General features: G+C 41.5%; 1 protein-coding gene across 1 annotated transcript in view; it reads left to right on the top strand.

Moving 5' to 3' along the window:
- Positions 1 to 2,819: 2,819 nt before the first annotated feature.
- Positions 2,820 to 13,350, top strand: part of fam20ca (FAM20C golgi associated secretory pathway kinase a) — a 35,126-nt gene continuing 24,595 nt past the window's right edge. The window contains exons 1-3 of the mRNA XM_031312739.2: positions 2,820 to 4,249; positions 4,987 to 5,174; positions 8,199 to 8,277. Of these exons, the coding sequence (XP_031168599.1) occupies positions 3,699 to 4,249; positions 4,987 to 5,174; positions 8,199 to 8,277 (818 nt within the window). The 5' untranslated portion in view covers positions 2,820 to 3,698. The remainder of the gene's footprint in view (positions 4,250 to 4,986; positions 5,175 to 8,198; positions 8,278 to 13,350) is intronic.

Genomic DNA, 13,350 nt, shown 5'->3' with positions numbered 1-13,350 from the left:
CCTGATGTTTTATAAAATGTCAAAATACTGTAGTTACAGTATGACTCACTCTGGAGCACTTTTACCTTTTAAATGAATTTGGTTCCATGGGTTGAGTCCAAAGCAAAGGAATGTTGCTGCCTTCTTCAGGCCCTGTGGACCAATTGTATGCATTTTACTTTTTTTTTTGGTACCCGCTTGGCATTATAATTCCACATTCATTCAAATGAAAATGGAGTGCAATCTGAATTGCTCAATTTTCCTTTCCACAAGTGCTCTTAATTGCTTTGTTGCCAAGAGCATGAATGATACAATTTCTTCATGATGAACACAATTGGGTGTTTTATTTCTTTTTTAACAGTCAGTTTGCACAGAAATTGGCGAAAAAAATTATTTTCATTAAAAGTGTTTTTTTAAACATTAAGTTCTGGACAGTGGGGAAAAAATGAAAAAATGGAGATAACTGCAGTTGCTTCAAGCAAACAATTACAAATATGTTTCATCAGCAGATATATCTGTAGGTTAGGTCTGTGCTCATTGGCAATGCATGTTGATGCTGTGTGCCAAAAGCAACTGTAGCATGCTTACAGGCTCAGACTGTTCCTAAAATAAAATGTACAAAATCCCTCATATGTCATTAACCTTTTATTTGTTCCTCTTTGAGCCAAAACAAATCATATAATTCATAAAATACCTTTTTAGTATCAGTGGATTCCGGCGGGTCTGCGTGCCAATTTGGACAGCAGGCTTGTCTTTGGGAGAATAATTTGTTTGCTTGTTAGCTTTAAGATCCTGTTTTATTTTAATGCACAAATCTGGCAGTGGCATGAACTCCAACTCAGTGCCTCTGGGAGGAGGGGCAGAAGCCAAGTGAAGCTCTTCCAATCGAGCCCACTTGGTAAGACTTGTACAAAGCTCGCACACACACACAAGCCAAATATGTATAATTTGTTCATTTTATTACTTTGATTACACTGAGCCAAAGACATTTCTAGCTTCCTGTCTAAGATTGTATACGGCGTCTGCTTTGTGACAAAATGGTTAAATAGATATTCTGAGTGGGTATTTTTGACTGGCAGTCAGAGGCCAATCAGCATCTTGAATGAACTCCATGGGACTTAAAATGTTACTGTTACTGTATAAGTGCTGGCTGCAGTAACTTCTGTCAGTGTTTTGTCCCCCAGCAGTTTAAACGAAAGGTGTGTTTCACTTCATCAGCAAACAGAAAAAATAGCTTCTGAGAAGGCAGACAGGTGTGTTTTGACTGCAAAACATTCATGGAAGATGATTGTTTATGAACGATAAATAACCTGATTAGAGACCCTTTGATTCAAATCTAATTGTTGATCATCTAAAATAAAGTTTAGTTGGACAGTGTGGCATGAGCCAAGATTCCTATAGACACAGACTTAAAACACATTCTAAGGTGTATGATGAAGTATGTACTATGTGCCATGGTTAAAAAAGTCAAGCCTCTATAAGTAAAGAAAGACCCAAATATTTAAGGAGCAGGTGGAGACCAAACCAGAGATGAAAGACAACTGTTAAATATCAAGTTTCCACCTGACCTGCCTCATTCATGGACTGTCAATCACCACTGAAGCCACACCCCTTTCCAAGCTTATATAACTCCGCCCGAATACTGGACTTATTAATCTAGTCTTGGCCTGGCTCTGAGGAAGAACACACGAGAAGTAAACTTAAAGACAGGATTTTTTTTTTTTTTTAACAAAGGATAATTTTAACAAATGTAGCATAAATGTTGAATCTAACAAAGGATGCTGGCAGGAAAAACGTGCTGCCAGGTAAACTAGAATAATGCAAACATGAACTATACAGAAAAACAGGAACTTTAAAGTGACATGATGTGGTGCCAAGGGGATGACCAGGAGGGGGCGGGTTTTAAGCAACCTGGAGACAGTGGCCAGCTGCCTTCAATTTTCCTCAATCACTTCCAGCTCAGGCTGTCCTCATGAACTGTTGGCACATATCCCTACATAAAGTAATGCTCTGTAATTTGTATGTATTCATTCACAGGTATTTATGATTGTAAGCCCCACATTGAGATCCACAGAAAATGAACTGGTAGCTGTATTGATTGATAATCTCATCTCATCAAATCATTAAGCATAACTGTCTGATTTCAGCTTCTCAAATGAGATAATTAGCTGATTTTTCTCTGTAAATGAATACATTTGTGCTCTGTGAAAATGTTCATATAGAAATGATATGTTATGATCAAGGCTCTCAAACACTGAAGCAAACATGTCGGAGTGTACAATGAATCACAATATCTAGGGGTGTGTGTGTGTGTGTGTGTGTGTGTGTGTGTGTGTGTGTGTGTGTGCCCGCGCGCGCACATCTGGTCTTTTATCTGCATTTCTGTTTGTGTGCGCGTTTATAAATCAGCCGCCTTTCTCTTGGGAGCTGAATATAGTTTTCGACATGTTTATCAAATTATATTGGCGGGTCAGTGTGGGAGAGCGCAGTTGTGTGGGTTTTGGCTAGTTTTTGTCTCAAGAAAACAGTCTTTTGTGTCTGGTACCAAAATACTAGTCTATCTGTCATCTGTGTCAGCCTCTCATAAATGTATCGGTGAATTTCAATTTCTGGTTTTGCCGGTGACCCCTTGGCTCATCCTCAAGGACCCATTAGGCCCCCCATAGCCCACTTTAAAAACAAAAATGGCTTAAGCACTTTGAAGAATGGCATTCAGTAGGTATACATCACATTATCCTTCAGATCATATATTACATAGCCAGCAGTGTTCGCCCTCTAGCTGCGTACAGTGGAATTGCAGCCTCAAAAGGATTTCAGTCCACAGCTTTTCCTCTATGAAGCTCGCCTTTCATGTCACTACAGTACTTGTATGTGCAGACGCAGCCAACCTCTCCCTCATGACGCCACCGAGGCTGGGCTCAGAGGGCTCCGATCATAATATTTAACACACCCACCCTGGGATGAACACTTGGAAGGAAGACAAGGCGGTGTAAAGGTGGTTGGGGGGGGAACAAATGACAACCAGGATCCCTGCACCTGCCAGCCAGTCTCTGATTTGACTTCAACGAGGCTCGCAGACAGCAGGAACGGGACAGCATCCAAGCATCTCGGCGGATCACCTGTCTTTTTTTATGGAATTTCCTTTTTAATTATCAATGTATCCTAAATACAAGGAAGGCTATGTTTTTGTGGACTATATCAATCTCTCCTGTTACTTTTTTTCAGTTATGACACATTTGACATCTTACTTCGTGCTGGCAGCAATACAAGGAAGCAGATTTGAGGAAGAATATCGGCGCTTTTAACAGGACCATCCCTCCTCCTTCCTGTTACCTCTTAACGATTTATTTGGTGGTCCGTCCTCCTGACACTCTATCCTGTTCAACAAGGCAATGAAATAAGAGCACTTCTTGAGTCGCAGCCAGTGAAGTGTCCAGAGCTCGCAATGTGTCCTTCAGTCCACCTGTTTGTCTGGGAATGAAGAATTTGGACTATTGTAAAAAAAAAAAAAAAAAATCTATATAAATTAAAAAATAAAGACTGAGCACATCATGGAGTTCCTAACATAGGCTGACGCGCATTATGTGTGCAATGATCACAGTAAATCTCCAAGCCAACCTCGCTGCTTTGTCATCGCATAAGTGTTGGACATCAATGTCGGTGCTGTAAGGTGCGCTGCGCTTAAAGCTTACTCTGCGTAAAGAAAAAATAATATAAATATGATATTGTTTCGTAAATTCAGAGTGTTGATACTTATGGTTTTTTTGGTAGCGTGCACCATGCACATCATGATAGACTTGTTACCGAAACTAGAGAAGCGGGCGGCGGGAGCGGACAGCGGGGACGGCGGCTGTCAGTGCGCTCACCACCCGGCCGGGGAGTCGCAGGGCTGGGGGAAGCAGCGAGCCAGGTCGGCGGCTGAAGCGGGCTGGCCTAACAAGCACACGCTGAGAATCCTGCAGGATTTCAGCAACGAGCCGAGCTCCAACCTCACATCGCATTCCCTGGAAAAGATCACAGCAGCCGGGGACAGAGCGGAGTCCTTCAAGCGGATGAGACCGTCGGCGGGGAAGGCGGAAGACCACAAGCCGCTCATCGGAGACGCGAGCGGAGGTCGGACCGTCCCTGCCCACGGTGTCTCCCGACTCTCGGCTCTATTTGAACATCCTTTATACAAGGTTGACCTTCCTTTCCTCACGGACGATGACACTTTGTTTAACGTCAACACTGACATCAGGTTTTATCCCAGAGCAACAGGGAACCAAGTATGGTAAGCTGATGGGAATTTGTTCAACTTAAAGGGTTACAAGTGGGACAGTGATCATTCAGCCGGTTGTAAAACATATTTGACTGTTGATGGGAAGGTTGATGTGTTGCAAGTAAGGGAGTAGAAGTACCTGAGGGGATAGTACATGTTTGCTTAATAAAGAAATATAGTCTTTAAGTAGCCTGTTATCTACATTGAAGTAGTTGAATTCAATTAGCTCTCTTGCTTTCTAATGTTTGTCCAATTTGCAACTAATTTGCATAATGCCCATGCAGGCATACACATCATGAGATAAATGCCTGTGCACATGTATGTCTGTCTGTCTGTCTATTTAAATCAAATCGACCAGCAGACAGGTTCTTCCATCCATCCAGTCAGTTTTCTCTGCCTCCAGTATAATGTCCCCTCATGCATCTGCTGAACAATCTCATCTCTCCTATTCATGTCATATATGAGTTACCATCCTGCTTGTTTATATATATATATATATATATATATATATATATATATATATATATATATATATATATATCTCAGTCAATAAAACTGCATTGTAGCCTCATAATAGTAACACATTATGATTAATTCCTTCAGCATCATTTTGTCTGATACAGTTGGTCTAAGAGACTGCAACAGAGACTGTAACCATCAATTACATAGACTAATAAAAATAATCTGGACAGGAATATGCTTGCACCACAACTTCTTGTTAAACCTCATCTCCTCTCCCTGTTTTTCAGGCACAATGAGGAGGGGAACGCAGAGGAGGAGGAGGAGTTCTCTCCAACTGGAGAGGTGACGGCAGAATCGTACCCCAACTGGTTACGTTTCCACATTGGCATCAACCGCTACGAGCTGTATTCCAGGCACAGTCTTGTGCTGGACGCACTACTAAAGGACCTGGTCACACAGAGGATAACCAGCGTGGGTAAGTCACGGAAAAGCTATGTAACCAAGGTGTGTGTGTTTGTAAGTGTGTATATGTCAGTCTATAGGTTAGGCTGAAGTATTGGGCCAATTTATTCTGGTTAACTGTGGGTTGAAGAACTGGTAGCCCACCTAAAATATTTTTATTACAGTAATGTGTCTTAATGAAAAGTTTTACTATCTTGTGACAAAATGCAACTTCAGATGCTTTTCCACCCTGGCAAAAGTGCATTTCTGTTGGGTAAATACAATAAAAAATAAACCTAAATTAAGTCTTGGACGCTGTATCAGCCATCAGAAACCCAAACTGGTTAAGCCCCAAAGAGTGAGGTGTGTGCACCTGACTTCCTTTGCATAAAGTGTGCATGTGTGTGAGAAGGAGGCCACAATGACACACATATGGTCCTTATCTGCATTTCTGCTTATGTGTGCGAGTCTGTGTTCAGCCGCCTTTTCTCTCTTTCTCTAAATTGAAAGTAAGGATGGATAACAGATGGGTAGAAAAGAAGGATGATGCATGCCTAAAGAACTTCACACATAGCTACTAAACAAACTTGAGCATTAAGACCAGCTTTGAAAAATCTTGTGAAAAAAAGTAAATATGTCAAGGTGCCATTAAAAATAACATTAAAAATAAGTCTTTTCTGTACATTATTTGACTGCTGTCTAATTTTTGTAAGAGACCGGTCTGTTATAAGACTGATTTGTATTTTTCTCCACTGTTTTTGCTGTAAATGATACACTAAATGTAATAAATAAATGTACTAATGTAATGTAGTTTTTTTAAATTATCATGATGCCACCATGGCCAAATCTCCTCTGTGAAAGAGGTGTTGTCATTTTTGCTATTGTGGCTTTATACAAACTGGACAGTGAATACCAAAATATCCTTCACTGGCGCATGTTGTTATCTCTGTCTCCCTGTGCATCAGTGTCATTATATTTCTCATTGACGCTGTCTCCACTGTCTTATTGTTACGAGTCCCTCAGGCAGCTCACAGTCATTCATCACTCATGCTACACACCTCAGCCTGCACATAGTAGTTTGTGTGTTTTTGGTCCCCTCTGTTTATAATATATAAACCATCAATCTGTGCCCAGACAGACACACCTATAAAACACTGTCTGTATTCTGAAAAGTGCAGTGTGTGTGTGCCTGGAAGCATGCATTACAGCTTTTGTGCACCGTAATTGGTGCACACACTTACTACCTATCTGTTTCACTATAATTACAAAACCAAGACAGCATTAGAAAGTTTCCCTGTTCAGCATTTTTCTGCGCAATAGTGCCGCCCTCCCTCCTCTGTGTCTGTCTCTCTGTGGCCTTTTGTTCAGTCTTCAGCTGGACTCGTAAATCATACGCACAGTACTGTGAGGTGGCACAGGTGAGAGCAGGGTGGATTTATCATCATGGCACAGAAGGGGAGGGGAATCTGATGGTGGTGGGCGAGATTTAGAAACGATTACATCGATTCATTTGTGGAGAAACAGAAAGAGATGGATGGTTAGATCAACAGAAACACATACATTCACGCACAGATACTGAGACAGATGGCCTTTAGGTGAATCAAAAGAATGTCTGGTTGAAGTTTGTGTTCTGTTGTTCAAGTCCTGTTTGATTGCATGTCAGCACAGATACAATCCAGAGAAACAATCAGCTGAGCTTTGCCAGGGCTTTTTACTTTTCCCAGGGGATTACCTTTTGTAGTTTCCAATAAGAAACAACATTTTATAAACGTCCAGAGCAGAGAATTGAGGTCAGGTCCTCAAGGATTGTGGCTTATGGGTTCAAGGTCACAGCATTAAAACATAGTCCAGTCATTTGCAATCTCTCAAAGGTTTTAGGCTCGCTGTATAGCTGTACCAAGTTTAAAGATTACTCTAGGGCACTATCTACTTGACCTGGCTGCATCAAATCTGGCACGTGTGTCTAGGCCTAATGCTCTCAGTGCATTCTTTGGTTTTGATTTCACTCAATATCCATCCTCTGTTGTAAAGAACAGGCGCCTATGCAAAGTTATGTAGGTTGTACTTTGTGCAACAGTGGATGTACAAAAGCTTTTGAAAATGAGTCACGGTAAATGGGGAGGCTTGCCATCGGTGAGTAAAGCAAAGTGAGACAGACAGAGCATAACAGAGAGAGTACGAATAAAAGGATGACATATACAAACAAGGAAGAGGAAGTATCTGAGAGAAACACCAAGATAGTCAATAAACACAAAAGACAGTTCTGTGTAGGGGGTCAAGTGCAGCCAGCTACTCAGCCAGCAAGCCATGTGGTAAGTGGGTCCACTGCAGGGGGTTATGTTGATATTGGGGTTAGGCAGAAGCTGTGTGTTGTGTCATTTGCTCAAGTTAATGCACTGTAATAAATGGGCAAATCCCCCGAAAGCCTGTCCATTATGACAGAAACACAAGGCATTTAGACAGGCCTTGCGGCCTCTTTGTTAGAGCCGGAGGCAGGCAGGAAGCTCACAGTCAGCCTCTGGGAGACACCGTGGACATGACTGATAGTCAGAGATGTGTGCCCTGCCTCCTCTCCCTGGGTACAGGAGGTCAGTTTGGTGGGAGTGAGAGAAGAAGTAGTTATTGAGAGTCTAACGTGCACTATAATAATACGCTGCTGAATTGTAGTTTGATTGGACTTCACGTGTTAAAAGTGAGTGGACTTCTTTCACTCAATCGCTGTGCATTTGTTTTCTTTTCAAAACGACACATGCTGTTTTAAAGACTCAAATTTCCAGTTTCATTCGTCCATCAAACCCAGAACTAGCCGTAGTTGTCAGCAGATGCTTTTCACGCCACTTTTGTCTCTCAGTCACTCCTAACTGCCACAATTGCACTTTGATTGTACATTGTCTGGCAAATTGGTCAGCAGATGTGAGAGCTCTATTATGTAGTCATGCAAAATTGCGTCCTCCAAATTGGCAAATAATGAAACAGCTGTGCATATTTGCGAGTGTGTGTGTGTATGTGTGTTTATGCTTCAAATACTTATCTAACATCTTGATTGTTTTTCTCTCAGCCATGAAATCAGGGGGCACCCAGCTGAAGTTGATCATGACTTTCCAGAACTATGGACAAGCTCTGTTTAAGCCAATGAAGTAAGTAGCACAGATAATCTACAGTTACATATTACACTACACCACTGGGTATCGCAGATATGATCATTGTTAGAGTACCCATCTAATAGCAGTTTCTCTGCTTTGAACACATTGCTCAGATTTCAGCAAATTTGCATTTCCCCCTAAAATAACTAACATCAAAAATCAGTTTGATACACTTGGTTTGATGCACCCATTTGTAATGCACATGTTTCAAGAGGGCTACAGGAAATCTCATCTGAATAAGTGCCAAGCACTGCCGCTGCATCTTTCGGTGCGTTCCAATACACAGCTCTCCCCTCTGTGTGATCTTTTTCTGTCTGCTTTTTAATTAACATCAACGGTCTTATGTGTTAATTAAAATGAGCATTGAGCCATCGTCACAACGTCTTTGGGGAGGCATATGTATATGCTAGCAAAGGCGCGAGGCACATAAAAAAGAAATACCTGCCCTCTCAGCTGTCTGAGTTTTGCCCGATGAATTCCCATGCAGACGCAGATAAACAGCGTCCAGTCCAACTGGGCAGCAATCAGAAGTTATTGCTCAGGAGCCTGGTTTAATTGCTAAGAAATGCAGAATGTTTTTTTCTACATGAGAGCCTCAGTGGAGCGTATTCCATTCTGGGAGAGAGAGACAGACAGAGGGGGTGTTTGGGTTTTTCTCGCAGAACTAGTGATTGATACTCGTGTAAACTGTGTGTCACATCCTGACAGCCTGCATGGGTATAGTTTGTGATGATTTTTTTTTTTTTCAAGTAAACCAAGCCCATTACCATACCAGCCAAAGCCACATTAGTGGAAGGAAAAGGAATTCAGGCCCATGAGTCCAATATCAGCTTGAAAATGAATGATGAAATGTTGCTACTGAATATCTTTTTACTGTCAGGGCATGATTTATGGAGAGGCTGCAACGTTTATTCAAGTTCATTCACTTAATGTTTATATCCCTTATTCAGCTCCTCTTCACCTGAATGGAATGCAACTTTTTAGCTTAATATATACACAATCACAGCAGCAGTGGCAGTTTAGAGTGGTACATGAGTCATTTTTCTGTGTCCTAACTTGGCATGTCCTTTCAAGGTCAATCAGTGGATGAATTATGAGATCATGAGGCGTTGTTTACAAAATTAGCCGCAGAGAATATGGTCCAAACAGTGGCAATCTGAGCATCTATTGTAGCCTTCATACACGCAAACCTTTCAACTCAACAACAGCACCCAGCAGGCATCAATGGCATAGTCATATCTGACAAGAACGGAGATTACTCTGTGTTTGTGTGTTTGAATAGATATTTGACTGGACTAGGCATTCAGGGGCTGCTTCTAGGCAACTTGGACAATATGTGTGCATGCATGAGTCCTGTGTGATGGCAGGACGGGTCAAAGAAGGAGGAGAGAGTTGTGAGGTGTGGTCAGGCCAGGATGCTCTGAGCATCACGTGGTATTAACAGTATCAGGGGAAAGTCCTACATCATCAGCAGTCATGCAATGTCTTATAATTATACGTGCATTATGTAGGTTTCATTCTGTTTTGTCAAGCAGAACACAGATAATGAGTCCCTTAGGAGTGAAGGGTGTGTCAACTTATGAAATGCGTTTGACTTCAATTGGTAGATGATGAATTTAACTTTTATATGAGTATTAGAATAGTACACCTGTTTCCACATTTTTTCAATATACCTTTAAGCCGATAGAAAGATTAGCCTTAGGTTCAGAGTTTGAGAATCTAAAAAGTAAATTAATGAATTGTATGCGCTCTGAGTTTAATTTTAAAACTTAAATTATGTTATAAACTTAGCAGGGTTTGGAATCATAACACTGTCCAATAAAAATGTAAAAGAAAAGTGCTCATTTCTTACAGATAAAAGTAAAACAGTCTTTCTTGGTTGCCGTCAGAAACAGTTTTGACAGTAATTACATGTCGGTTTTATGAATTACATGCTACAGATTCCAGCAGCTCTTTATTTAGCCTGTCATACTTTATTAAAACTCCTTGCTTTGACTGTCACAATCATCTGTCTCCAGTGTCTACAGATATTACACAAAAGTCCCAGAGCAGAAATACAAAAATATCAGTTTTCTGAGAGAAGTAATGTAGAAAGATAACCTTTGTTCTACTTTTGTCAACGCATATCGTGAGGTTTTGTTGTTTCGATCATGGCATTGATGGGTCCCACTTTTATTTTAAGATCTGTGGTGCATTCTGGGTACTGTAGTTCAGAGTGTTGCTGTGTTGCATTAGTATTTTTTTTTCTTCACCTATCCCATTATGCAGCATCAAGTGGTGCTTCAAAGAGGTTTTGATGTTTCAGGCTTTCTTTGAGCCGAATGCAAATCTGTACACTGGCATGGGCCAGGAGACTGCACAAGCTGACAGCTTGCCAGACACCTCCACATGATGTTTTCTCTGCACAGCCCTGGGAAAAAAGTTTGGAGCTCCGATTTATCTGTCTGAAAAATTCTATGATTCTGTTTGGTGATTTAAAGCGGGTGCCCACAACGGGTTAGAAGATGCTTGTTTAGTTTTTCAAACTGCAATTTAGTTAAATGTTTTAGGTCACAACGGCTTGTTTTCCCCCCACAAAAATGGATCTCCTCTGATTTTTATGCCAGCGAAATGTTTGTGATCCTCCCAAGGATTTTAATCTGACAATCAAACATGTACAAATATAGTTCCACAGTTATGGATATTGCAAATTACAGTAGGTAAATCCATGCAAAACTGCCACTACACTAACCATAATGCCTTGACTACCTAAGAGTAAAAAGTGGATGAATCGTAGTGGTGTCACCATGAGAAAATCTTTCCTTTAGTCAACAAACATAAATACAAAATGATTAAATTTGAACCAAAGATGGGGTTATCAGAAGGATGTGAGTTAAAGGCTGTAGAGGATAGAGAGGAAGGAAGGAAGCTGCATGTGAAGAGAGAGAGGGCTGGTGTTGGAAGACAGATGAGAGGCAGGGATAGACCAGAGGGCAAGGAAACAGCTAGAACTGCCAACCTGTCAAGGAACTGGGACTTCCAGCTGGAGCCAGGTTACAGGCCGAGCGGAGACCCTTCATTGCCAGGCCTCCGTGTCTGTCTGGCTCAAGTCCCTGGTGCCCCATCCTACCCATCTTCTGCCAAGATCCTGGCTGTGGTGTGTAGACAGAACCACAATGTTCATGTCATGCTAATTGGATTTGTCAGATGGAGGGTTGAGGGATTGAATGAGGAGGTGTAAGCCTCAGATATGCAAAGAAATAATTAATTTCTCCATCACAAGCTGTTTGACAAGCCTGTTTCCTCCCCCCTCGCTTTGATATTGTTGATAGTCTCACAGTTCAAAATGGTTTATGCATTGCAGAAATAGCAGAAATGACTTTGATCGTCCGTGTTTGTTGTGTACATGCTCTAGTCATGCCCAGAGCTGTTATATCAGTGCACAGGGTTCTAGAACATATATATAGGGCACACATGCCAGTCCTTTAGCACCGCGGGGACTCGGGAGACGTCCTCATCTGCATGAACCAGATCAGTTTTGACAAGCTCGGGCTCTTAGCGCTAGTAAAGCCTGTGGGGTTGTCCGTGAAGCCTCTTAGCTGCAACACCCAAGAGGCTGCTTCGTTTTTATCATCTGCAGGCTGTTTCATAACCACAAGAACATTTGAGGGCCTCATCACATCTACTATCACATTGCTGTTTGGATCCTCTCTCTATATATGGGGAATTCTATTAAGGCTAAAGCCATCTAATTTCCTCTGGAGAGAGCCTCTCACCGCTCTGGTTATTGATCTGATCATGAAAGATTGATGATTTTATTATTGATTTACATGCATTCATGTGAAGTGCAGGAGGAAACGAAGCTGTTCATAAAGTGTGTTTGATGGCTTGTGGTCTTTAGGGTATAAGCTTGATGCTTACAATTATTTCCTAGAGATTTCAGATCCACATGCAAAAATAACCGGGACTTGATAACAAGCATCTGTGGACCAAATGACAATAAAAGCTGGTTCACGGATTGAGTTGTCCCTGTCTTTTTCTTCGAGCAGTTACAATCATGAATAGAAACCCAATGAAAGGATAATGGTCTCACATTACGGAAAAAAGCCATCACACGGAGCTTTATACAATGCATCCTGATCCAGACAAGTCCTATTGTTAGGAACCTGAACATCTCATTACATTGACGAGTACTGCATGATTACATAACACAACATGCACACTGTAAATGTATGCATACATGGCATGCACTGCACGAACACACAGAAATCCACTTCACATCATCGTTTCTTAACTGACATCTTTTTTTTCAATATCATAGACCTAAAACAAGGAAAATAAAAAGTATTGTTCACATGTTTTTCTTCTTCTTTGGTAGTTCTTTGGCTGTTACAGCAGTATTTCCCTAAAGAACTCCCACGGGAGCGATAAGAATGGTGCTGGCTCTCATAAGTTGCACACTTTTAAAGGTGCCGTCTGAGCTCATCTTTGGGTGTGTGCAGAGATGAAGCATGTTACTATCGACAGCTGTTCTCACAGCTGTGACTCACTCACACACTTACAGTACATATGCACACAAGCTGCAAAGAGAAGGACGCTGTGGGGGTTACGGAGTTCATGCACCCTCCGTCACCCATTGCTGGTACTGGAATATTTGCGAGCAGCAAGCCAAGCCGCAGCTGTAGCCGCTCACTCAGAGCTCTGGGTATATTACACAGACAGTGATGACTGCAAGCCCACACTCTGCCTGCACACACAATAGAAAGCTAGCTCAATCACTCCCGGCGCTCACCATTCAGCACTTCCTTAATGATTTCCACCGTGATAAGTCAAAAAGCCTTAAAGATGTAAAGAGACTTTAAATGTGATGAAACGTCAAATCTTTACATTAACATCCTCGTCCTATAGATTATGATAAAGTTTTCTGGGATGATTCTGATCCTAATGTTGCATATTATAAAAAAGCTGATTTGTCACATCTATCTTTTCACATGCTGATAATATATGTAAATGTGGCTTCATCAGTCTTTCTAGTTAAACAGTGCTTAGCAGGGAGAGACTCCTCAGGTTTTTCAGCCCGCTCTGCCA

This window comes from Sander lucioperca, chromosome 21 (genome assembly GCF_008315115.2).
Source record: "Sander lucioperca isolate FBNREF2018 chromosome 21, SLUC_FBN_1.2, whole genome shotgun sequence".
Lineage (NCBI taxonomy): Eukaryota > Metazoa > Chordata > Actinopteri > Perciformes > Percidae > Sander > Sander lucioperca.
The sequence above is the reverse complement of the archived record's forward strand: the minus strand, read 5'-3'. Positions and strand labels throughout refer to the sequence as shown.